The sequence below is a fragment of the Rhinolophus ferrumequinum genome, assembly GCF_004115265.2.
Source record: "Rhinolophus ferrumequinum isolate MPI-CBG mRhiFer1 chromosome 13 unlocalized genomic scaffold, mRhiFer1_v1.p Super_scaffold_3, whole genome shotgun sequence".
Classification (NCBI taxonomy): domain Eukaryota; kingdom Metazoa; phylum Chordata; class Mammalia; order Chiroptera; family Rhinolophidae; genus Rhinolophus; species Rhinolophus ferrumequinum.
The window spans coordinates 2,162,752-2,188,124 of NW_022680356.1; the positions used below are offsets into that span (position 1 = coordinate 2,162,752).

Here is a 25,373-nt window from a genome sequence, read left to right on the forward strand (position 1 = left end):
GCTTTTCGTTCTCTTAATGGTGAATATTTTTTTTATTAAGGTATTATTTACAAACAATAAAATGCACAGATGTTAAGTGTATAGCTTGATGAGTTTTGACAAATACAAAAAAGACACTGGCTCAGCACTGCATTTTAGACATTCATCGTGTTGTTGCATATGTCAGTATTTTGTTCCTTTTACTTTCTGATGGCATTCCATCCTAGGAACATGAGAGTTTATTTATCCATCCCCTCATAATGGACATTGGGATTGATGCAGCTTTGGAGTATTATGAACATTCTTGCACAAGTCTTTGTCAAGCTTCATTCTTGCCCTTCCTTGCTCTACATCTCAGGGGCTGAATACCTGTAAACTACATTTCCCAGACTCCCTTGCCAACTGCTAGGAGGGGAGATACTGTTGTACTGCCCTCTTCTACTCTCCTCCCTCTCCCTGCCCTCTCCCTCTCTCTTCTCCTCCCCCCTCTCCTTCCCTTTCCTTTTCCCTTCCCGCCCCCCCCCCCCCCATTCAGGAGAAATGTCTGGAAGTGGCTGCATCCCTTCAGAGACCTCAGCTTTGGCTGCCCCCTCCTTCAGGATGCCCGCCTTAGCCAGGCAGCTCAGCTCCTCTCTGCAATCCCACTACACCTTCTTGGTGGCTCCGGCACCCTCTACAGCAACCTCTCCATGCATGGTGGGTATGCACCTGCCTCTGGTCCCACCACTGCCTCCCTTTGCGCCCCCACCCCAGGAGCACAGTAACAGGGTCTGCCTCCTGCTACTAATCTCTGGGCAGCCTCGCTTTCCAGGTCTTTTGGCCCTTTCAACACTTTTTTCCTGTCAAATTCACTCTATTTAGAATATCTAGTATGGTCTTTTCCTGGCTGGCCACTGACTGTTCGTCCTCCACCCTACGCTCCCACCAGCCATGTTTGAGAGCCTTATCAGCAAATCTGGTATACTTTTGGGGTTTTATCAATCTGATGTGAAAAGTGGCATTTCAGTGTAGTTTCAATTTGTGTTTCTCTCATTATAAATGAGGTTAGACATCTTTTCACATGCTCAAAAGTCATTTGTGTTTCCCGTTCTGTTAATTGCCTGTTCGTATAATTTTCTCTTTTCTTCTGTTGGGATGTTGGTCATTTTCTTATTTATTTCTAGGATCCCTTCATATATGGGGAAGATTAGACCTTTATAATATGATCTGTAAATAATATGTTTCCCTCGGGGCCGGCCCGGTGGCTCAGGCGGTTGGAGCTCCGTGCTCCTAACTCCGAAGGCTGCCGGTTCGATTCCCACATGGGCCCGTTGGCTCTCAACCACAAGGTTGCCAGTTCAATTCCTCGAGTCCCGCAAGGGATGGTGGGCTCTGCCCCCTGCAACTAAGATTGAACACGGCACCTTGAGCTGAGCTGCCGCTGAGCTCCTGGATGGCTCAGTTGGTTGGAGTGCATCCTCTCAACCACAAGGTTGCCGGTTCGACTCCCGCAAGGGATGGTGGGCTGCGCCTCCTGCAACTAGCAACGGCAACTGGACCTGGAGCTGAGCTGCGCCCTCCACAACTAAGACTGAAAGGACAACAACTTGAAGCTGAACGGCACCCTCCACAACTAAGATTGAAAGGACAACAACTTGACTTGGAAAAAAAAAAAAAAACAGGCCTGGTAGTACACACTGTTCCCCAATGAAGTCCTGTTCCCCTTCCCCAATAAAATCTTAAAAAAAAAAAAAAAAAAAAAAAAAAGTAATTGCGGTTAAAAGGTTAAAAACAATTGCAAAAACTGCAATTACTTTAAAAAAAAATAATAATAATAATATGTTTCCCATATTTGTCTCTTATCTTTTTGCTTATGGTGTTGAGGTTTTCTTTCCCATGAAGACTTTTTTTAATGTTCTCAAACAATTTCTTTCATGGCTCTGGCTTTTGAGTCATAATTAGAAAGGTCTTTTCCACTCCATATTTATTAAGTAATTGTCTCATCTTTTCTTCTAAAAGTTTGTGGTTTCTTAAAGGTTCATAACGCATACCTTTTCTTTTTCTGATATTTTCCCCTATAATCTCTTGATTTGTTTATCCAACTGCCCAAAGAGTCTCTCTTCATCTTCTAAGTCCAATAACGTCACTGGGATATGTTTATGTTGATCCTTTTAGGTCAATTTTCCCTGGCACATGGTGTACTCTTTCAATATGTAGATCCAACTTTTTTTGGTTGTAATTTATTTAGTGGTATAATTTACATTCCATAAAATTCACTTGTTTTGTACAATTCAGTGATTTTTAGTAAATATACAGATTTGAGCAGCAATCACTATGCTCTGTCTTAGTAGAACATTTGTATCTCCCCACGAGTCCCCTCCTGCTCGTTTGCAGTCCTCCTCCCCTTCACATCCCCCGGCCCACAGAACTACTGTTCTACTTCTGTCTCTGTGTTTACTTTTCCTGGACATGTCACATAAATGGAATCATACAGTGTGTGGTCTTTCCTATGTCTCTTGGAGTAATGTCTTGAGGTTTATCCACGGTGTAGCATATATCAGCACTCCATTCCTTTTTATTGCCGAATAGTATTCCATTGCACGATGGAATAGTGTTCCATTCATAAGTTGATGAACACAGTTTCTACTTCTACACTCTTGTTTATTATGAGCAAAGCTGCTATGAATGTTTGTGTAAAGCCTCTGTGTGGACATCTGCTTTCATTTTGCTTGGAGAGACGCTCAGAAGGGGAATGGCTTTTTAAGAAACTGCCAGACTTTTCTAAAGTGCCTGCACTGTTTTCCATTCTGCATCAGGGTTCCAGTCTCTCCACACCCCCACCTCTGTTTGCTGTCACCTCTTTTTTTTTGTATTATATAAATTTCTTTTATTCGTTTATTCTTTTTAAATTAAAGTTTATTGGGGTGACAATTATTAGCAAAGTTACATAGATTTCAGGTGTACAATTCTGTAATACATCATCTATATATCACATTGAGTGTTCACCACCCAGAGTCAGTTCTCTTTCCATCACCATGTATTTGATCCCCTTTACCCTCATCTATCACCGCCCCCTTACTTTCTGGTAACCACTAAACTATTGTTTGTGTCTAAGTTTTGTTTCTTCATTTATTTTTCTTGTTGTTTTGCTGTTTTCAGTTTTATATACCACATATCAGTGAAATCATATGGTTCTCTACTTTTTGTGTCTGACTTATTTCGCTTAGCATTATAATCTCAAGATCCATCCATGTTGTCGCAGATGGCACTGTTTCATCTTTTCTTAAGGCAGAATAGTATTCCATTGTGTATATACACTACAACTTCTTTATCCAATCTTCTATCAAAGGACTCTTTGGTTGTTTCCATGTCTTGGCCACCGTAAATAAAGCTAGAATTAACATCGGAGCACATATATCTTCACAGATACACGCTGTCAGACTTTTTGGGTAGATACCCAGGAGCAATCCCTCTCCTGGGTATCTACCCAAAAAATCTGAAAGCGTGTATCTGTAAAGATATATGTGCTCACTTATTCCTAGGTAATCCTATTTTTCATTTTTTGAGGAACCTCCACACTGCCTTCCATAACGACTGCACCAGTCTGCATTCCCACCAACAGTGTATGAGGGTTCTTTTTTCTCCACAGCCTCTCCAACACGTGTTACTATTTGTCTTGTTGATGATAGCCATTCTGACTGGGGTGAGGTGATAGCTCATTGTGGTTTTTATTGCATTTCTCTGATTATTAGTGAGGTTGAGCATTTTTTCATATGTCTATTTGCCATTTGTATGCCCTCTTTGGAGAAATGTCTATTCAGGTCCTCTGCCCATTTTTTTTTTATATAAAGATTTTATTGGGGAAGAGGAACAGGACTTTACTGGGGGAACAGTGTGCACTTCCAGGCCTTCTTTTTCCAAGTCAAGCTGTTGTCCTTTCAGTCTTAGTTGTGGAGGGTGCAACTCAGCTCCAGGTCCAATTGCCGTTGCTAGTTGCACGGGGCGCAGCCCACCATCCCTTGCGGGAGTCAAACCGTCAACCTTGTGGTTGAGAGGATGTGCTCCAACCAACTGAGCCATCCGGGAGCTCAGTGGCAGCTCAGCTCAAGGTGCTGTGTTCAAGCTTAGTTGCAGGGGGTGCTGCCCACCATCCCTTGCGGGACTCGAGGAATTGAACTGGCAACCTTGTGGCTGAGAGCCCACTGGCCCATGTGGGAATCGAACCGGCAGCCTTCGGAGTTAGGAGCACGGAGCTCTAACCTCCTGAGCCACCGGGCTGGCCCCTGCCCATCTTTTAATTGGATTATTTTTTTGTTGTTGTTGAGTTGTATGACTTCCTTATATATTTTGGATATTATCCCCTTATCGGAGGTGGTGTTTGCAAAAATCTCCCATTCAGTTGGTTGCCTCTTTATTTTGTCAATATTTTCTTTTTCTTTTTCGTTTGTGCAGAAGATTTTTAGTTTGATATATTCATTTATTTTAGCTTTTACTTCCCTTGCCTTTGAAATCAAGTTCATAAAATGCTCTTTGAACCCAAGGTCCATAAGTTTAGTACCTATGTTTTCTTCTATGCAGCTTATTGTTTCAGGTCTTATGTTTAGGTTTTTGATCCATTTTGAATTAATTTTGGTACACAGTGACAGATAGCAGTCTAGTTTCATTCTTTTGCATGTGGCTTTCCAATTCTTCCTGCACCATTTATTGAAGAGGCTATCTTTCCTCCATTGTATGTTTTTGGCTTCTTTGTCGAAAATTTTCCATATTTATGTGGGTTTATTTCTGGGTTCTCAATTGTATTCCATTGGTCTGTGTGTCTGTTTTTCTGCAAATACCATACTGTTTTGATTATTGTTGCCCTGTAGTATAAGCTGAAGTCAGGAAGTGCAATACCTCCACCATTGTTCTATTTTCTTAGGATTGCTTTGGCTATTTGGGGTCTTTTGTTGTTCCATACAAATCTGATGATTTTTTGTTCTATTTCTTTAAAAAATGCCATTAGGATTTTGATGGAAATTGCATTAATTCTGTATATGGCTTTGGGTAATACGGCCATTTTAACTATGTTGATTCTTCCAATCCATGAACATGGAATGTCTTTCCATTTTATTGTGTTTTCTTCAATGTCTTTTAAAAATCTCTTATAGTTTTTAGTGTATAGGTCTTTCACATCCTTTATTCCTAGGTATTTTATTTTTTTTGTTGCAATTGCGAAAGGAATTTTTTTTTTATTTCTTTTTCTGAGATTTCATTGTTGGTATATAGGAATGCAATGAATTTTTGTACGTTGATTTTGTAGCCAACAACTTTACTACTATATTTGTTTATTGTTTCTAAGAGCTTTGTGGTGGAGTCTTTAGGGTTTTCTATATATAGCATCATGTCATGTTCAAAGTGACAATTTAACTTTTTCGTTTCCAATTTAGATGCCATTTATTTCTTTCTCTTGCCTGATTGCTCTGGCTAGGACTTCCAATACTATGTTGAAAAGCAGAGGTGATAGTGGACAGCTCTGTCATGTTCCTGAATGTAGAGCAAAGGGCTACAGTTTTTCCCTATTAATTATGATATTAACTGAGGGTTTGTCATATGTGACCTTTATTATGTTAAGATATTTTCTTTCTATACTCATTCTATTAAGTGTTTTAATCATAAATGATGTTATATCTTGTCAAAACCTTTTTCTACATCTATTGATATAATCATATGATTTTTGTTCTTTATTTTGTTTATATGGTGTATCACATTGATCCATTTGTGTATGTTGAGCCATCCCTGTGCCCCTGGAATGAACCCCACTTGGTCGTGATGTATAATTTTTAAAATGCATTGTTTCATTTGATAGAATTTTGTTTAGGATTTTTTTTTTAAGATTTTTTTTTATTATTATTGGGGAAGGGGTACGGGACTTTATTGGGGAACAGTGTGTACTTCCAGGACTTTTTTCCAAGTCAATTTGTTGTCCTTTCAATTTTAGTTGTGGAGGGCGCCGTTCAGCTCCAGGTCCAGTTGCCGTTGCTAGTTGCAGGGGGCGCAGCCCACCATCCCTTGCGGGAGTCGAACCGGCAACCTTGTGGTTGAGAGGATGTGCTCCAACCAACTGAGCCATCCGGGAGCTCAGCGGCAGCTCAGCTCAAGGTGCCGTGTTCAATATCTTAGTTGCAGGGGGCGCTACCCACCATCCCTTGCGGGACTCGAGGAATTGAACCGGCAACCTTGTGGTTGAGAGCCCACTGGCCCATGTGGGAATCGAACCGGCAGCCTTCGGAGTTAGGAGCATGGAGCTCCGACCGCCTGAGCCACCGGGCCAGCCCGTTGTTTAGGATTTTTGCATCTGTATTCATCAGAGATATTGGTCTGTAGTTTTCTTTTCTTGTGTTATCCTTACCAGGTTTTGGTATCAGGGTAATGTTGGCCTCATAAAATGAGTTAGGGAGTATTGTCTCTTCTTCAATTTTTTGGAAGAGTTTGAGTATTAGATCCTCTTTGAATGTTTGGTAGAATTTACTAGTGAAGCCATCTGGTGCCGGACTTCTGCTTTTGGGAAGGTTTCAGATGACTGATTCAATTCCCTTACTGGTGATCGGTCTGTTTAGATTTTCCAATTCTTCGTGATTCAGTCTAGGAAGGCTGTATGTTTCTAAGAACGTGTCCATTTCTTCTAGGTTACTGAATCTGGTGGCATATAGTCCTTCATAATATTCTTGGATAATCCTTTGTGTTTCTGTGGCATCTGTGGTAACTTCCCCTCTTTCATTTCTGATTTTGTTTATTTGTGTCTTTTCTCTTTTTATCTTAGTGAGTCTAGCCAAGGGTCTGTCAATATTATTAATCTTTTCAAAGAACCAGCGCTTTGTCCCATTAATTTTTTCTATTGTCTTTTTGTTCTCTATTTCATTTAGTTCTGCTCTGATTTTTATTATTTCCTTCCTTCTGCTGACTTTAGGTTTCATTTGTTCTTCTTTTTCTAGTTCCTTAAGGTGTAACGTGAGGTTATTTATATGGGATTTTTCTTCTTTCTTGAGATAGGCCTGTAATGATATAAATTTCCCTTTTAAAACTGCTTTCGCTGCATCTCAGAAATTTGGGGAGGATGTATTTTCATTCTCATTTGTTTCTATGTATCTTTTGATCTCTCCTCTTATTTCTTCTTTGACCCAGTTGTTCTTTAAAAGTATGTTGTTTAATCTCCACATATTTGTGGTTTTTCCTGCTTTCTTTACGCAGTTGATATCCAATTTCAAAGCCTTGTGATCAGAGTATATGCTTGGTATGATTTCAATCTTCTTAAATTTGCTACGGCTAGTTTTATGTCCCAATATATGGTCTATCCTTGAGAATGTTCCATGTACACTAGAAAAGATTGTATAGTCTGATGTTCTAGGATGAAGTGCTCTATAAATGTCAAGTATGTCCATCTCATGTAATGTGTCACTTAAGGCTGATATTTCTTTATTTTCTATTTCTTCTATTTCCTTCTGTATGTCTGGGAAGGTCTTTATTCCTCCTTGATATCTAAAGAATATCTTTGCTGGATATATTATTCTTTGCTCATAATTTCTCTCTTTCAATAGTTTGAATATTTGGCCCACTCCCTTCTGGCTTGTAGTTTCTGCTGAAAAATCTGATGATGATCTAATGGGCTTTCCTTTGTAGGTTACCATCTTCTTTTCCCTGGCTGCCTTGAGGATTCTTTTTCTGTCATTAATTTTTGACAGTTTCAATACAATGTGCCTTGGAGAAGGCCTGTTGGGATTGAGGTAATTAGGTGTTCTATTTGCTTCTTGGATTTGAGAGTCCAGTTCTTTCCACAAGTTTGGGAAGTTCTCATCGACTATTTGAATATACGCTCTGTTCCCTTCTCCCTTTCTTCTCCTTCTGGTATGCCCATTATTCTTATATTGCTGTTTCTGATGGAGTCAGAAAGTTCTTATAGAGTGTTTCCATTTCTTTTAACTCTCAAGTCTCTGTCTCTTCTTCCATCTGTGTCATTTCCAGATTTCTATCTTCGATGTCACTGATTCTTTCCTCCATCTGGTCAGCTCTATTAGCTAAGCTGGCTATTTCATTCTTCATTTTACTGAGTTCTTTCTTTTTTTTTTTTAATATGGAACACTTCACGAATTTGCGTGTCATCCTTGTGCAGGGGCCATGCTAATCTTCTCTGTATCATTCCAATTTTAGTATATGTGCTGCCGAAGCGAGCACATTTTACTGAGTTCTTAATCTCCAGAAATTCTATTTGGTTCTTTTCTAAAATTTCAATCTCTTTTGTTAAATGTCCATTTTGTTCTTTGATTGTGTTTCTGAGTTCATTAAACTGTGTTTTCTTGCATCTCGTTGAGTTTTTTCAGAACTGCGATCTTGAATTCTCTGTCATTTAAGTCACATATTTCCATGCCTTTAAGTTCATTTTCTTGAGACTTTTCATTTTCTTTCTGAGCTGCCTTGTTACCTTGGTTATTCATGGCCATTAATGAATTATTATTTATCTTCCTAGGCATCTACAAGAGTGGGTTCTGCAACAGGTTGGTAGCAAGAGGTCTCTTGCTTTCCAGTAGGTGTTGGTAGAATGCTTTATTTTCTCTCCGACTGCAGCCTTTTATTCTCTCTCATGATGTAGTGTTATATTTTCTCTGCACTCTTCCAGCTTCTCACACAATTCCCTGGAAGGTAGACTTCTCCTCTGTGAGCAGGTCGCCTGGGTCTCAGGCCACTGCCTCCATGGGGGGATATGGAGAGCTTCCAAAGTTCCACAGCTCTTCATGCACCAGATTCAAGGCCTGTGTGTTTCAGTGTCTCTGTTTACCCTTGCAGGGATCTGCCCAGACTAGTGGGGGGGGGGGAGGGGGATTCGTTGTGAGAGGTGGCTCTGAGCAATGGCGGTGACTACAATGTAGTGGTGACTACAGCTAGTCCTGCACCCAAGTCTTCCTCCCCTTTGCTAGACCTAGTTGGGCTGCGAGTCCATGGCTGTGGACCACAGTTCTCAGAACTGCAAATATTCGGGGTTTTTTTAATCTGACACTGCTACTGTTCCACTTCCAGCACCGGTCAGGTGGGGATCGGGTGAGCTCTGGGAGGGTCGGGAGGGGTCAGCTAGGCTCCGTGCCTATGCCTTCCGTCCTCTGCTTGGCAGTGAGGGCTTAAACCACCGTTTTCACCCTTCTTTCCTCAGTCTTTGCTCTGAGGTCTCTGCCATGAGCATTGGATTCACCCGTGTTATATACTGATCCCTCAGGCAGGACTGTGGGCCATAAGCGGAGCACTAGCAGTCCGAATTCTTCCCTTTCTCACAGCTGCAGTAGCTCCAGAATGCAACGAGCTCGGAGCCTGGAGCTCTGGTCTGTGGCCTGTGGCCGTGCATGGCCCGCATCTCCACATTTCCTGCTTTCCTCCTCCCCTGCTCACACAATTTGCCCACCTTTAAATGATTTCAGTTGCATGTCTCTTAGTCTTGCCTGTCTGCTGTGCAGGGAGTCCTTGTGGAATTATAGCTGTTCAATTTGTTGTAAATTCCAGGGGAGATTTCAAGTGGCTTACTTCACGCTGCCATTTCTATGATGTCATTCCCCTAAATTTTGTCCCCTCTTTTTTATTATATTAAAGGGGGGGTGTGTCTCATTGTGATTTAACTTTACATTTCCCTAATAACTAATGATGCTGAGCATATTTTTGTTTGTGCATCAGCCATTCATATACCTTCTTTGGTGATGTGTCTATACAGATCTTTTGCCCAGTTTTAATTGGGTTGTTTGTCTCATTATTAAGTTGTAAGAGTTCTTTATATATTCTAGATATGAGTCCTTTATCAGATATATGATTTGCAAATAGTCTGTGGCTTGTCTCTTCATTTTTTTATGGTGTCTTTTGAAGTGCAAACATTTAATTTGGATGAAATCCAATTTTTTTTCTTTCATGGTGTCATGTCTAAGAACTCTTTGTTGAACCTTAGGTCATGAAGATTTTCTCCTATTTTTTTCTTCTAAAAGTTTTATAATTTTAGTTCTTACATTTAGCTCTGTGATCCATTTTGAATTCATCTGTATATAGATATCCAGATTTTCAAGTACCATTTGTTAAAAAGATTATCCTTCTCCCATGTGAGTTTCCTCAAATTATATTTTAAAATATCCTGTTCCATTGTTTAGGTTTTCTACGTAGGGGCTCCGTTTATGGGTTTCACAGTTCTCCTTGGTTTTCTTCTATATCTGTCATTTCCTCCCAGATCCTTTTTGACTCTTTATTTCCATTTTATTTGGTCACTTTCCTTATTTCTATGCTTCTCACTGCCTTGTCTGCTGGGTCTAATCTTCCTGGGGCTTCTTTTTCTATTGTCTTCCTTTCTGTGATCTTTTGTTTTTTCTTTTACTTGTTTTTTGAGTTTTGCCGGCTCACATTTCCTCACGTGAGTCTTGAATTTGTTCTGGGAGTGTATTTTTGCTGGCACTTTCTGCACTCTGCTCCCATCAAGCTGGGCTCCCAGCTGTCTGTCTTGTTCCTCAGGTCCCTCAGGTGACTCCTGCTGCATTCCAGCCCTTGGGGCCCCTACTGCAGTCATAGTTGCTGTTGGCAGTCCTGAGGTGTATTTTGAGACTGCAGATTATATCTGTCTCCTGTGGCTTTTGTATGCCATCCAAGAGTAGAGGAAGAAAATTGCTGTCTTATATCCCCATGCTCATCTCTGTATTTATTTTGTCTCTGTTTATTTATTATTCTAACAATTGATTCCCTCACTGCCAGGGTCTGAAGCTGGTGTCTTCCAACAATTCTGGAAAACTATATTTTCTCTTTGAAAAATTACCTCTTCTCCTTTTCACTTGTATCTCTTTCTCGAATTCACTCTATCCCTTGTGGAACTTCTCATTTTATTCTTCATGTTTTTAAATCTCTTTTCCATATTTTTCATCTCTCTGGGCTGCATTCTGCATAATTTCTTCTAGATCCTCTAGGAAAGGCATTAGCCATTTAATTCAAAAATTTTTAGTAGCTTCTTGTTTTCCTTCTCTACTATTCTTCCCCATAGCATTTTCCACTATTTGACACACTGTATTTTATGTATTTATTTTGCCTTTCCTTCCCCCACTATTTTTTAAATTCTTAAGTAAACTTTTGATTCAAGTATAAGATACCTGTGGAAAAGTACACAAACCAAAGTGTCCAGCTCAATGAATTATCACAAAACAAACATATCCGTGTAATGACATCCAGACTGTGAAACAGCCCCATCATCTCGGGGGAGGGGCCCACCCCCACCCCCACCCCACCCCCACCAGGGCAACCACTCTCCTAGACTCCAATTTATTTTGTCTGGTTTTTACCTTCATATAAAGGAAGTTCTATAGTATTTATTCACTTGTGTCTGGCATCTTTTACTCATCGTTTTCTTTGTGAAAATCCAGAGACCTAGGTGTTGCTGGGTGTAGCTGTACATTGTCTGCTCTCATTGCCGTGTAGTAGTCCATTGTACAAATGCACCATAATTTGTTTATCACTTCTACTTGTGAGGGAGAGTTTAGTGGTTTCCAATTTGGGGCTATTGCGAGTGGCGCTGCGATGAACATGTTTTTGTCCATGCCTTTCTGTTGGACATATTTTTCTTACCCATGCCATTCTGTAGGAGCAGAATTGCTGGGCTAGAGAGTATATACATCTGTTCTAAGCTGTTTGTTTTCTTTGCATTTCATGTGTGGAGTCCTTTGGAACTTGACTAAAATTTCACGCTCCAAAGGGGGTCTGTCTTTTCTTCCTCCCGTTACCTGAGTCACTGGCAATCAGAAACCACTTTAAATTTTCTGCAGACCCCATGGGTGGCATGAATGCAGAATGAAGCCTGCGTGAGGACCCGCTTGTGGTTACAAATTTTCAGGAAAATTTCCTGCCCCTGTCCCCCAGCCATGCTGGAGATAGAAACATTTCCTTATTGTCTTCTTCTGTGTGGTGGATTACTTCTTGACTGTGGGATTAGGTTTTGGAATAACAGCTTTGCATGACGTATTAGTTTGCTAGGGCTGCCATAACAAAGCAACACAAACCAGTGGTTTATAACAACAGAAATGTATTCTCTCATAGTTCTGGAAGCTAGGAGTCCAAAATCAAGGTGTTGGCAAGGTTGGTCCCTTCTGATGGATCTGAGGGAGAATCTTCCAGGCCTCCCTCCCACCTGCTGGTGGTTGCCTGCAATCTTTTGTGTTCCTTGGCTTGTGTTGTGTTCCTAGACACATCACTCCATCTCTGCCTCTGTCTTCACATGGAGGTCTCCCTCTGTCTCTGTGTCTTCATATGGCTGTCTCCTCTCTGTGTCTCCCTCCTTCTCTTATAAGGACACCAGTCATATTTAGTTAAGGGCCCACCCTACTCCAGTATGACCTCATCTCAACTAATTACAGCTGCGATGACCATATTTCCAAATAAGGTCACATTCTGAGATACTGGGGTTTAGGACCTCAACATATCTTTACAGGGGACACAATCCAACCCGTAACACAGGGCATCTTATGTTAGACTGCCGACCTTGGGCAGTGCTTGGCCTTCTCTCCTGACCCCTGGGCCCTGGCAATTCCCAAAAGGAAATGCAGGATCTCCAAGATTTGTCAGAAACTCAGGACAAAAGCAAGCTTTGCTTCTGTTTGCCTCATATTTCTGTTTTTACTTTAATTTTGGTTTCTGTGGGTTTCTTCCTTTTACATCAACTCAGCAATACACCTCAGAAAAAGAATCCCTTATGCCCCTTTCCCCCCTTGTTTCAATAAGGAACATTGCCAGGGAACCCACTGCAGGTTTTATCCATACTTGCCATCCCTCCTCACTGGCAGGTCCTTTATGTTAGTCAGATGGCTGCCCACCCCAGCCACACCCTGGGTCTCCACACCTCCCCTGCCTTGGGAGGGGAGGGAGACCACTCAGAGGGAGACCTGCCTCCAAGCATGCCTCTTGCTTTGGAAGCTTGCTTGACAGGGTAAGGGCACGGGGCTCTGGAACTAGATGCCTGTGTTAGGACCACTTGGCGGTGCCACTTCAGGCAAACTGCTTCCCACCAACAGCCTGGATTTTCCCACCCATAAACAGGGGACTTCAAAAGGCTGTGTGACACACTGAGCATGATGAATGCTCTGTAAGGCCAGCTGTGTTCATCAGAGTGCCTACGTTCTCCACTGGGCCCAGTCCACCCTCTGTCTGGAGGGGTCAAGTAGGATTATTAGCGGATGGCATCCTAGAGGAATGAAGTAGCTCAGGGAAGGACCTCTGAGGGGACCAGTGAGGGGAGACCTTCTGGAGTCCCTCAGACACCCCCCACATGTCTGTGTCACAGGCAACTTCTACCATTATGTGCCCTGGTACAACACCAAGCCGGTCGTGGCCGTGACCTCCTACTGGGAGGACGTCAGCTTCCGCATGAACTGCCTCAACCTCCTGCACTTCACTCGGGACCGCCTGGTGAGTGATGCAGGAGGATCTGGACCGCTGATGGGAAACTTGGGAAAGTGAATCACTGTCAGAGGAAGCTAGTCCCTTGGCTCTCTCATGCCCTCCACAACGATTGAGACAGAAACAGTAGACACAGTGCTGGGCTCTGAAGACACAGAGATGAGTAAGCACAGCCCCTGTCTTCACCATCTGGGAAGTTGGAGATGCACACAGTTACCATGCAGTGCAGCTAGGGCTGCATGGGCATCCAAGTGCCCAGAGCTATCAGGGCAGAGATTGGAATGGGAGATGAAGAGAGAATAGTCAAAGAGGTATTTGAAAGGTGACATTTAAACAGAGTCTTGAAGAATGTAGAGTTTGCTGGGGGCATGATGGGGTGCAGAGAAGGGAAAAATGTGTAAAGCCATTGGTGATGGAGGTGACGTAGAAATAACACAAGAGAAGCTGGGAGGGGTCAGATCACAAAAGGTCGTAGGTGTCTGTCAAGGAGGGAAGCCACTGCACAGTTTTAGGCAGGAGAGCCACCTGGTGCCTCCAACTCAGACGTGCCCTTCTGGAACACATGGAAGGGAAGCCAGGATCAGGATCTGTGCTCCTCCACAGTCCCGCCCCTTCCTGGCCCCCCATTTCTTCTGTTGGGTGGTATGGAGGGTGCACGAGATACTCGTCCTGCCAGGACATGGGACAGCTTTGAACTGGCATCCCCATGTTACCTCTCAAAGGTCTCCAAGTTTGGGCTGAAAACATCCGGGGCTAATCAGCCCTGTAGCCTGGCCAGGTGACCAATGCTTGACTGCCGTTTCTCTCCTGTCGGGCAGAAAGCCAACCTGGACACCCTGAAATCCATGAGGAACCCAAGGGACCCTGCCCTGCTCCCCCAGTGGGAGAAACTGCTGAGGGAGCTGGTGGAGGACTGCAAGTAGGAGCCAGGCGCCTGCACCTGGGCTGGGCTTCAGATCAGTGCCCTTCCACCCCACCCCACCTCCTCAGATCTCACTCCAGCTTGAGATTCAAACAACAGAGCAGCTTTTCTTCTCCCATCAGGCCTTCCAGAAAATGTCCCTGACCTTCCCCGCCCCCGCCCCGAGCACTGTCCCTGCTGTCCCCATATTCACGCCTGGTGCTCCTACCAAACCAAGCCTCTCCCTGTTACCCAGAAGAACCCTGCACATCCCAGCCCCATACCTTTCCCCTGCTGCTGCTCCTCTGGAAGATTCCTCGTAAGGCCTCTGCTGGCCCCCATCCCACTTGGACCCCCACCCCATCCCCCAGGGTTTGGTTGGCTCATGCCCTGTCCACGAAGGGGTCCTTGAGCACTGCTCACTGCAGGGCTGGGAGGATGGGAGGGAAGGGCGCCCTGGGTCAGGCCCGCAGGCACATCGGCCTAAGGCAGGGCTGGCGGTCGGTCATGAGATGGTCCAGCCCCCTCCTTACTGGTCTTGGCCACAGGCGTCCTCTGTCCTGCATGACCAGTCAGCCCAAAGCCACCAACCTGGACAAGAAAAGGTGGCACCTCCGCAGACTCCTCCTGCAGGAACTGGCCCAAAAGGCCAAGGAAGCCCAACCCAGGGACATGGTGGCCACTGCGGAGGGCTGGCTATACCGCCTCAACGCCGTGCTCCCCGAGGTGGGCGCTGGGCACCCCGGTGGGAGCAGGCCTTGGAGCCGGCACGCAGGCCTGACTCTCACGCCTCGGCAGCCCCAGGTGAGTCTCCCAGACGTGATGATCTGGCTGACGGCCAAAGAGCAGCGAGTGGCCTACGCACAGGTGCCCGCCCACAGTGTCCTTTTCTCCTCGACCGGGGCCCTGCACTGCGGCAGGTTCTGTGGGAAGACACAGACCCTCCTTCTGCAGGTGCGGAATGGGGATCCCCCGGCTGCCCCAGTCCTCAGAAGGAGAGGCCCAGACACAGCCAGGGAAAAGCCCTGAGCTCTGGGGGCTTCCCACTGCTTCCCTCTCAGGCCTTTACCAGGTGAATTAGGGAGTCAACAGTCTCCAGGGGAAGGCAGGGCCTATGGCCACAGCATGGGGCCAACGCCACGTCCACGCTCCTCAGATTCAGCCCGCGTCATCCTCATGCCACACTGGGTCCAGGCCCTTGTCATCTCTCCCCTGGATTACATCTGGGTACAATCCAAAACATTTCATGTTCTGAGGTTTGGACACCAGCCCATCACATCACAGACGAGCCATAAATAACGGTGATGACCACCACCCCCGGCCTGATGACAGCCCCCTGCTTTCAGCCCTCCCCCTGCGTCCCCACTGCCTCCTGGAGAAGGTTCACCCTCCCTAGCCTGGCTCCCGCCACCTCTCCTCATCAGCCCTCTTGGGTTCCCTACTCTCAACAGTCAGGCCACACTGGGTCCCTGCCCTCACACCTGCCTGCCCTTTGCCCCCCCCCCACCAGCGTGGAGGGCCCCTCCTATGCCATCTGAGTCCTTCTCATCCTGCAAGAAGCACTGACTCCTGAGCCCTGGCTGTACCGTTCACTGACTTGTATGACCCCAGGCCAGTTCCTGGCCATGTCCAACCTCAGTCTCCTCTTCTGTAAAATGGGCCTGGTGACAATGACACCCAGCTCACAGTGGTATGTGAGAGTCAGAGCACATGCCATATATTCGGCACTTAGTACCGCACCTGGTGCACCATGAGCACGCAATCACTGATCGCTGGGATCACTGTTAGCGTCACCGTCACCACCACCCCTCCATGGAGCCTGCTTGGCTCCCTAGGCAGCACTGCCCCTCCCCTCGGGCCCAACCAGCCCCTCTGTGGGCATGGGGTCCAGGTACAACCATGTGCTAACCCAGCTCTGTGTGAGGCCCCTGCTGCTGAGACTCAGGGTGAAGGGGCAGGTGGGACCTGCATCCCTGGGGGTTCACCTGCTTCTGGCTCAGTACCCAGAGGGTGAAGGACAGAAGGACACGCTCCCAGCCCACCTCCGGGTCTGCATATGGCTGGGCAACGTCGCGGACAGCACGGACCTGCAGCTGCTCCGCCAAGGCGAGGTGGTCGTGTTCGCAGAGACGGTGAGTGGCTGGGGGCTGCAATGGCCCAGCTCCAAGAACAAGGTTACTGAGGGACCTGGGATTGTGAGAGCAGGTCTGAGGAGGCCGCAGACACTAGAGTGAACTGAGATGCCGCTGGCGCGGGGTCTCTGGTTGACAAGCCTCGCTCCCTCGGGGCTGCTCCCTCTTTCCCTGGTGGAGTTTCTCCTAGTTCAGGGCATGTGAGGTAAGCAAGGCTGCGACATGCATGGGCCTTGTTTGTCACCAACAGGGCAGCCTGGGACTCCCACAGACCCCAGCTGGGTCCTTTGGGCCAGTTTGGTGGTCCCAGAAGGGGGTGGCCTGGGACAGTCAGAGGGGTAGGAAATAGGCATCTTTCCACAGAGCTGTGAACCCAGGGATTGGTGAGCAGCCTTGCGTACCCAGCCTGGATGTAGGGCTTGGAGACCCTGAGATGGAGTGGGGATCCAGGGGAAGATGCAGGGACCACACACCCAGCAGGGAAACGTGGAAGAAAGGCCCGGAGGCAGCAAAGGGGTGGCAAGTGGTGGAGCAGGGCTGGGGTCCCTGCACCTCACCCCAGTGACACAGGTGGACAGGCTCTATGCTGTCCCACTGTGTGCTGGGGAGGTGGCTGTCACTGATGGCCTCCCTCTACTCCCAGTACGAGAATCAAGCCAAGTATAAAGACCAGTGGGGACCGCAGGGGTTGTACCGCTGCCCCAACTTCTCCGATGTCCTGGGGCGCAAGGCTGTCCCCAGGGAGGATTTCAAGGAACCCGCAGGATGGCACTGGCAGGGGCAGTGGACAGTGGAGCCTCAGAGGAGGTAAGGCTGGGGTGTGGAACCTGGGTCCTGTGTGTCTTGGACACACAGCGCAGGAGTCAGTCAGCAGCCGCCGACAGGCAGGCTCACAGCCACTGGAGCCTGGTCCCGGGGCTGGGGTGCCCAGACAGGGGCCCTGCCCACCCCTGGCCCTGTGTGCCCAGCCCACTGCCCAGCCCTACCCAGAGCAGGTGGGGCTGCCCAGTGAGGGAGCACTCGGCCCGCAGAAGACCCCAGGGGCCTGGAAGTTCAGGGAGGTGTGCTGGGAACTTGGGTCTCGCTGCCCCCAGACTCTGCCTGGACACAGACATCAACAAGAGCCAGGTGCTGGAGGAGGTGTATGAGAACCAGCACCGTGATGCCACGGGGGCGTGGGTGCCGGCTGCCACCCCCAACACAGATGCGGTGAGCAGGGCTGGAGCGGCCTCGGGGACTGGGGACGTGGGGCAGTGGGTACCCTGGGAGCTTGCCTGAGTGGAAAGAGCTCTGACCAGGAGTTACCATCTGAGCCCTGCTCCCCACTGCGTGGACCCTGGGCGAACACCAGTGATGGCGGGTACAGGTGCTTCAATCAGAGAGACAGCACGGGGGAAGGGGGGACCATGTTTCCTGCTCAGGCCTCTTGAAAGGGAGGCTTTCCTGTGTAGGAGAAAATAAGGGAGGGGCTGGTTAAGCAGCGCTGTCCGGTAGAACTTTCTGTGATGATGGAAACGCTGTGTATCTGCGCTGTCCACAGGTGGCTACTGAGTACTTGACATGTGGCACTTGTGAGAGTGAGGAACTGAACTCTGAATTTTGTTTCATTTTAATGAATTTAAATAGAAGTGGTCCCAGGAGGCTGGTGGCTACTGCACGGGACAGCGTGGGTCTAGCCTGTCACATGCATGCTGGGCTCCCTCCTCAGCAAAGACCTGCAGCCTGGGCTTGGCAGGCGGCCGGCCACCTCCAGGGACAGCCAGCACACGATGCTGTTTTCACAGTCATTACCGTGGTCGCTTCCCGTTTGTGGGGAGTGATACTGGCTTTCCACTGAGAGTGGACATATAAACTTTCCTTTTAAAAATACATTCGTTTATAGTTAATGTAAGTTGGCAAAAGCATATGAAGTGACTATGCGATTGGCATCAGACGTAGCAAGTGCTGTCTGCCCCCGGGGCTGCGGTGGGCGAGCCAACATGTGGACGATGAGAGAAGGCGGCCTCCTAGCCCACCCTCCTCTGCCCACCCACAGAGCGGACAGCCCACGGAGGCCCGTGAGAATGTGAAGTGTCCCCAAGGCTGGTATGTGAAGAAGAACTGGGCTGTGGAGCTGAACCATGCGGTGGACAATGAGGGTGAGTCCTCTGCTCGCGGGCTGCGAGCAGAAGGGTTGGGAGCCATCAGACTCCAACACTTCCCACAGCCTGAGAGCTGCCACACCCACGGCCGGATGGGTCTGAATTCTTGGGGCTCCCCCACCCTCCAGGGAGTGGGACTGTCACCCTTTCCGCAGATATGGGCCCCAGTTCTGAGACAGGAAAAGTTGTAAGTGCCTCCCGAGCATCTGAACAGGAATCTGGTCATGGAACCTGGGGTCATGCCAGGTGGCTCCGGGAGGACTTGGGCTCCAGACGCAGACTCTGCGACTTATGGCCCGTGTGACCTTGTGGGGGTCACACGACGTCTCTGAGCCTCACCTTCCTCATTTGTAAGATGGGCAGTTGGGCCTAGGCCACACAGTTGACACAGTGTGACCACACCTTCCAGGGCTAGAAAAGCACTGTCCCCAGAGCCTGCCCTCTGGGGCCCATCTATCAGGCCTGTCCAAGCCGCCCAGCCTGTGGGCACCTGGCACCCATGCGCCACGGTCCTGCCTCTGCAGGCTGGGAGTACGGCGTGTGGATCCCGCCCTCGGGCCTGCCCCAGGTCTGGAACGCGGTGGAGAAGGCCTACTACTCATGTCGCCGGCGGCGCTGGGCACGTGTGCGCTGCCGGAACCACGGGAAGCTGAGCCTGGAGCAGGAGACCCTGTCCTTCCTGCAGCTGGTGAGGGGCCGCCCAGCAGGGACCTGGCAGCACCACAGGCAGGGCCCACCCCGGGCCACGGCGGGAGGGTGACTGTGATCTCCTCCCACAGCACAACCCTGGTCTGGCCCGGGAGGAAGAGGGCTGGGAGTATGGCACCATGGGCTCCAAGTTCCAGCTGAGCCCTCAGCCCCAGAGCCGCTTCCGCCGACGCTGCTGGCACCGCAGACTGGCCCCCAACAAGGACAAGGGCATTGCACCCATATTCCTCCTGGAGGGGTCCTTGGTAAAGTCTCAGCGGGCTAGGCGACTCCTCCCTACATCCCACCTCCTGGAGCCTGGGCCCAACCTGGGGGTGGCAGACAGCGGACATGCCCCAGGTTGGGGCACTGACTGCTGGGGGGGGAGTCTGCACCCCAGATTCATATCCTTAGGCTTTGGAGGGTGAAGTCCAGAAGGGGGAAGGGTGACCTGGGCCTGGGCACCAAGAGCCTCAGGAGAGACCATCCTGGGCACAGGGGATGGGCCTGAAATGGCAGGCTGAGGAGGAGAATGGGACGCCATCCCAGGATCTGGGCAAAACATTTGGGGACTCCTGGAGGCCTGCCGCAGAGGACACCCAGACACCCCACCTGCCCTTCATCTACTGCGTCTTTAACAGTGAGCACTTAATTAAGAGTCAGCCTGGGTGGCCCCTGAGGCACCATATCTGAGGGCAGGGATTGGGGACAGTTGGGGTGGGGATCCTGGGGGCGAGTGACGGACTGGGCTCTTCTCTCACCCAGAGCCCCACTACTACCAGCTTTTCTGCTACATCTACCAGGCCCGGAACCTGATAGTTCACAGGATTCAGACATTCCAGGGTAGGCGGCAGGCACCCCTTCGCCCCCAGCCCTCGGGGCCCTTTGATGCGGCCATCTGCACTATGAAGAATGTGGCAGGGGAGAGGGTGACAAAGATGCAGACCCTCCCCCACCAGCAGCTCATGGCCCTGGTTTGGGGAAAAGATACAAAAACGTGGACTACAAGGTGTGTCCATTAACTCCTGGTCCCTAGAACTCCTGCAGAGGAGGCAGGGGGCCCTCCCCGTGTGACACCCAGACCTCTACCACAGTGGTGTGAAACAGATGTGGGTGGAACCAAGTGACCCTTGGCCTCTGGTTATCCGCCCATTTGCTCTGCGGCTTACACTGAGGTGGCCTTCTGGGCAGCTGGCAGTGGCTGGGCTGCCCAGCCTGGGCCTCCCTGGGCACTGGGTCCAGTGGCAGCAGCAGCGGAGAGAGCCTCACATGACAGCTCAAGGGCACAACAGGACGCTACCCTCCCCTCCCAGGGCCTTTCGTTCGGTTGGTTTTCCTGAACCACAGCCAGTGCACCCAGACCCTGAGGGACTCTGTGGCCCCCACGTGGGCCCAGACGCTCATCTTCCAGCACCTCCTGCTGTACGAGAACCCCCAGGACACCAGGGACAGCCCGCCACTTGTGGTGTTGGAACTGTGGCAGCGAGACTCCGGGGTGAGGTGGACGGGGCTGGGTAGAGGGGCTGACAAGTTTTTATTTTCAAGGAGAATATATGGGCTTGACATGCAGGGTGTTCTGTGGACTTAAATATTAATAATATTAGCTCTTTTCCTAGACTGGGGAGGAGCCAGAACCTGCCCACCTGGCCTTCATTTCTGTGAACTCCTCCTCCCTCCAGGGCAAGGAGAGCTTGTGGGGACGGGGCATGTGGTCCCCAGTGGTCTGGCTGGATGTTCAACACCGGATCCTGCCCCCCATGAAGTGGCATCCCCTTGTGAAAGAATTTGGGGAGGAAAAGGGCGAGATCTTGGCATCCTGCGAGCTGATTCTTGAGACTGAGGTACTGGGAGAGAGGGCCTGCCACCACCCCTGCCCCAGGCCCCTGCCACACGTCCCCACAGCCAGGGGTGCCTGACTCCGCCCCCTCAGGAAAGCCCTGGGGCCTTGGTGAACCCAGCTGGCCTGCCCAACAACCTCTGCCCCAGCTCGCTGCCAGCCAGCGTTTGCCAGCATCTGCCTCAGCTGAGCCCTGAAGCACCTGCTTGAGTTGGGGGTAGGGGACAATAGGAGCCACCCAAAGGGGCTTCATGCTCCCTGCTCTCCCATTTCACCCCTTCAGAGTCTCAGAAGGAAGCTGCCCATCTTAAGTGTTCCCTGGAAGAATGGCGTCTACACACTCCCCAAGAGCATGCAGCCCACGTTAAGGAAAATGGCGATTGAGGTACCCTGCTGTGGGGCCGAGGGTGGGCAGGGGTGAGCCTCACCAGGAGCAGTGGAGCCCGTGGAGCTCCCTGCTGACCCGAGCGCCTGATCCAAAGCATAGACCCCAAGAGGATCGGAGCTGCGGGGGAGAGAGACAGGGAGAGGCCGGGAAGCGAGAGCCCTGAGAACACTGTCCATTATTTCTGTGGCCTCTCTGCCGTGGGGGGCGGGCACAGGGCTTCAGCAGTCATGATCACACCTGGGCCTGCAGGACGGCTGCCCCTGCAGGAGCAGTCCTTGCAGAGGAGGAAACAAGGCTCTGAGAGACAGGGACATGGGCTAAGTTGCAGAGGCAGACTTTGCGCCGGGCTCAGCTGACTCCGGAGACCAGGTTTCTCACGTCTCTTCTGAGAGTAGCATGGAGGTCCCCATGTGGGAACCTATGGGTCCGGCCACAAATCTGGCAAAGAACAAAAGGTGGCCAGCTTCTGCCAGCAGTGGAGGCCTCCCCAGGGTCAGGCTCCCCTGCTGGTCTCCGCTCTGGTCCCGAGGAGGCCCTCATGAGTGGGGGCGTGGACATTTCCTGGGGAGGCCCAGTGTCCGCCAGCTGCCAGTGAGGTCACAGGGTGCCAGGTCACTGAACCGCCATGGTGTTGTATAGCAGACCAGTCAGCAATGAGCTAGTTGGCATTAGGGGTGCCTGAAAAATCTGGGCCCTCTCCCCCTGCTCTTAGGGGCCAGCCAGTGATAGGAACTCACTCCTGAGAGAACAGATGACAAGGCCAGACAGGGTGACAGAGGGCAACACCTAGGGGGCAGTGGAGGTCAGAGGACAGTCACTGTGGCCAGTGGGCACCTTCCTCACGGAGGAGGGGGACAGTGTCCAGCAGGCCTTGAAAACAGCCCTGAGCCGCAGCCCCGTATGCTCCCCGGTGACCGTCACTGCCAGCACAGCCCCCACCGGACCCCTTACACACATGCTGCCCCCCGTCCGGCAGATCCTGGTCTGGGGCCTCCGGAACTTGAAGCAGGTGCGCTGCCCCCAGCTGCTGGTCGAGTGCTGGGAAGAGGCCCTGATGACGGAGCCCATCAAGGACTACCAGACCAACCCCAACTTCGGCCAGTCGGTCCTCTTCCTCACGCTGGTAAGAGGGCCCTGGGCAGGGCTCGGGCAGCCGCTCCTCCGGGAGGCCTCACGCGGCCTCTCCCCGGCCGCAGTTCATGCCGACGGAGGCAGCCTACGCACTGCCCCTCGTGTTGAAGGTGGTGGACAACAGGGACTTCGGCCAGCAGACCATGGTGGGTCAGGCTAACATCGACTCCCTGCAGCACTACTTCTGTGACCCTTGGGCCTCCGACTATGTGCCCCCTCGGCTTCCAAGTACGCCCTCCCCCAGGCCTCGCCAACAGGCTAGCCCCGGGAGGGGTGAGGCCCGCCCCACCCCCTCCCCACCCCCCAAGACTCACGACTGCACTTTCTCCACACAGAACTGTCTGTGAACAAGTACCAGGTGAGCAAGGGGCCGAGGTCCCACCTTTCCCACAGCATCTCCAGGGAACAACCCTGGTTCCTGGCGGTTCTAGTATCTGCTCCCAGCGTGAGGCCTAACTGTACACGACAAAGCTAAAGTAGTCATTCTCAAACTGACTGCCCTGAGAGCTTTCAACAACCTGAAAGCCAGGCCGTTGACCATCAGAACTGCTAGGGCAGGCCCCAGGCAGCAGCAGTTTTTACAAGCCCCCTGCCCCCCTCACCCCTCGGGTGATTCCAGCGTCTCCGGATTCAGAGCTGCTGTTCTAGAGCGGCGCTTGTCACACTTGAGTGCACAGGAAGGACTCCTTGGAACATCCTGAGCAAAAGCACAGTCTGAATGTCGGTCTGGGGTGGGTCGGGGTTGTGCACTTACTTCTGAGCCCTTGGAGCTCAGTCTGAAGCTGTGGGCAGTGGCAGCGAAAAACCTGCCCACCCTTCTGCCCCAGCCCTATGTGGCAAGGCCCCTGAATGGAAAGGCCCCTGTGAGGTCAGCCCTGGCCTCCCCCACCCCCACCCCCACCCCCGCTGGAGTGGGCTGCCGGCCCCACCTCACTCACCCGCTCTCCTTTCTCAGCTCTTAGGTAACCTCTTCGAAAAGTTCTGGTTCACGTCTAGCAAAGCCGAGGTGATGTGGGCTCAGCCCTGGGGGTCAAGGAGTAACTGCAGGCAGGCTGGGAGCAGGGGGTGACACAAGCCTGGGCAGGGGAAAGCCAGCTGCCCCTCTTCCCGGCCAGGATGAGGACGAACCCCAGGAGGTGGACTGGTGGAGCAAGCTGTTCTGGGCCACGGGGGACAACAGTTTCCCGAAGTACCAGGACAGAGACTACCACAGCCTGAAGGTTTGGAGGCCCCCAGGAGGGAGAGCTGAGGGGGGATGACAGATGCTGAGCCCAGCACACCTGGCCCGGACTCCTCTGGGAACTACCATGGGGGTTTCCTCACTGTCACTCCAAGCTATACCTCCACAGGCACACCACGCAGGAAGCAGGGCTGCCCCGGCCGATGAGTGGGCAGACGCTTGGGGGGGCCAGGCCGGGGAGTGGGTGGTCCCTCAGTGTCCTGACTGCAGGCGTGGCCCCTCTGGTCATGCCCAGGCTGGCCCCCCAGCGGCCTGGCTGCCACACAGCCTCCTGCAGGTATATGACTGCGAACTAGAGGCTGTGCCAGCTTTCCAAGGCCTTCAGGACTTCTGCCAGACCTTCAGACTCTACCAGGAACAGCCCAAGTCTGACAGCCCTGTGGTGGGTGAGTTCAAGGTATGCGTCTAGAGCAGCTCAGCTGCTGTCTCTTCGTGCCCCCACCATCCCCAGAAGAGATAAAACTCTGGCTCTGTATGCTCCTTGTAGGATGGGGCAAGGAGGGCTTAAAAAAGTTTTGGGAGTGGGGGAGCAGAGATTGACCTATGCGCGGTTTAGGGTGTGCCCCCCTTACAAGGGAAGGGTGAGGACCTTCTTCCCCCAGGTCTGACCTTCGCCAGTCTCCCAAGACCTGAAGAGGGTGGGGGTGGGGTGAATGTTCACGTCAACAGGCCAGGAACCACCCACGAGCAGTGCCTTGCCAATGCCCTCCTAACACCCCCATGTACCTCCCTGTCCTCGAGGCCTGCTGTCCCTATCACCCTCATGCCTACTCTCTCCTGGGCTTGGACCAGGGACTCTCCTGGATGGCTGCACAGAGCCGCTGCCAACACCAACGGCCTCCCCCTAACACACACACAGGGCCTCTTCCGTGTCTACCCCTTTCCTGAGAACCCAGAAGCCCCTCAGCCCCCCCGCCAGTTCCAGCTTTGGCCTCAGAAAGACGACTTCCCTCAGCAGTGCCTGGTCCGGGTGTACGTGGTGCGAGCAATCAACCTGCAGCCCCAAGACTACAATGGCCTGGTACCGAGCAGCCCCCGACAGGCAGCGCCCATTGTCCCGGGCCCCACCCAGCCCAGGCGCCTCCACTCCCTTCCCTAAACCTGTGTCCCGGAGCTCTCTCAGGCTGCTGGCGCCCACACGGTCACCTCCCCACAGGCTCCATCTGGTACAAGGGGTGCACTTCTGCCCCCCTCCCAACCTCTTGACCAACCTGGACTGACGGTCCATTTCCTGTCCTTCCTTCTCTTATTCCTGACCCCCAGTGTGACTGTTATGTGATCCTGAAACTGGGACAGACGGAACTTGGCAATCGGGACAAGTACCGGCCCAACAGTCTGGACCCTATCTTTGGCACGTGAGCAGACCCAACTCGCCGACCCCACTTCTCCACTCCTGCCCACGCCATGCCAGGAGAAAGCTCCAGAAGCAAAGAGTGCTTGCATTCCTTTCTAGCCGCCCTGTTCCCAGCAGTGCCTTACACACTAAAGATAAAAGATGACTAGGAGTGCGGCCCAGTTCTACCCTCCCTC

At 50.6% G+C, this 25,373-nt stretch overlaps 1 protein-coding gene and 1 non-coding gene across 2 annotated transcripts in view; one reads left to right on the forward strand and one right to left on the reverse strand.

Annotated features, from left to right (window-relative positions):
* The window catches only part of FER1L5 (fer-1 like family member 5), a 53,897-nt gene that overhangs the window by 23,839 nt on the left and 4,685 nt on the right, over positions 1 to 25,373 (forward strand). The window contains exons 20-41 of the mRNA XM_033100837.1: positions 13,271 to 13,395; positions 14,205 to 14,305; positions 14,836 to 15,013; positions 15,086 to 15,241; positions 16,288 to 16,419; positions 17,063 to 17,226; positions 17,514 to 17,628; positions 18,455 to 18,557; positions 19,085 to 19,248; positions 19,340 to 19,513; positions 19,746 to 19,887; positions 20,013 to 20,090; positions 20,561 to 20,742; positions 20,927 to 21,103; positions 21,383 to 21,469; positions 22,449 to 22,595; positions 22,669 to 22,860; positions 23,559 to 23,609; positions 23,719 to 23,823; positions 24,121 to 24,240; positions 24,703 to 24,864; positions 25,107 to 25,198. Of these exons, the coding sequence (XP_032956728.1) occupies positions 13,271 to 13,395; positions 14,205 to 14,305; positions 14,836 to 15,013; positions 15,086 to 15,241; positions 16,288 to 16,419; positions 17,063 to 17,226; positions 17,514 to 17,628; positions 18,455 to 18,557; positions 19,085 to 19,248; positions 19,340 to 19,513; positions 19,746 to 19,887; positions 20,013 to 20,090; positions 20,561 to 20,742; positions 20,927 to 21,103; positions 21,383 to 21,469; positions 22,449 to 22,595; positions 22,669 to 22,860; positions 23,559 to 23,609; positions 23,719 to 23,823; positions 24,121 to 24,240; positions 24,703 to 24,864; positions 25,107 to 25,198 (2,947 nt within the window). The remainder of the gene's footprint in view (positions 1 to 13,270; positions 13,396 to 14,204; positions 14,306 to 14,835; positions 15,014 to 15,085; positions 15,242 to 16,287; positions 16,420 to 17,062; positions 17,227 to 17,513; positions 17,629 to 18,454; positions 18,558 to 19,084; positions 19,249 to 19,339; positions 19,514 to 19,745; positions 19,888 to 20,012; positions 20,091 to 20,560; positions 20,743 to 20,926; positions 21,104 to 21,382; positions 21,470 to 22,448; positions 22,596 to 22,668; positions 22,861 to 23,558; positions 23,610 to 23,718; positions 23,824 to 24,120; positions 24,241 to 24,702; positions 24,865 to 25,106; positions 25,199 to 25,373) is intronic.
* Positions 8,060 to 8,166, reverse strand: LOC117019345 (U6 spliceosomal RNA). The gene has a single exon (XR_004422480.1). It is a non-coding gene; the product is annotated as a U6 spliceosomal RNA (small nuclear RNA).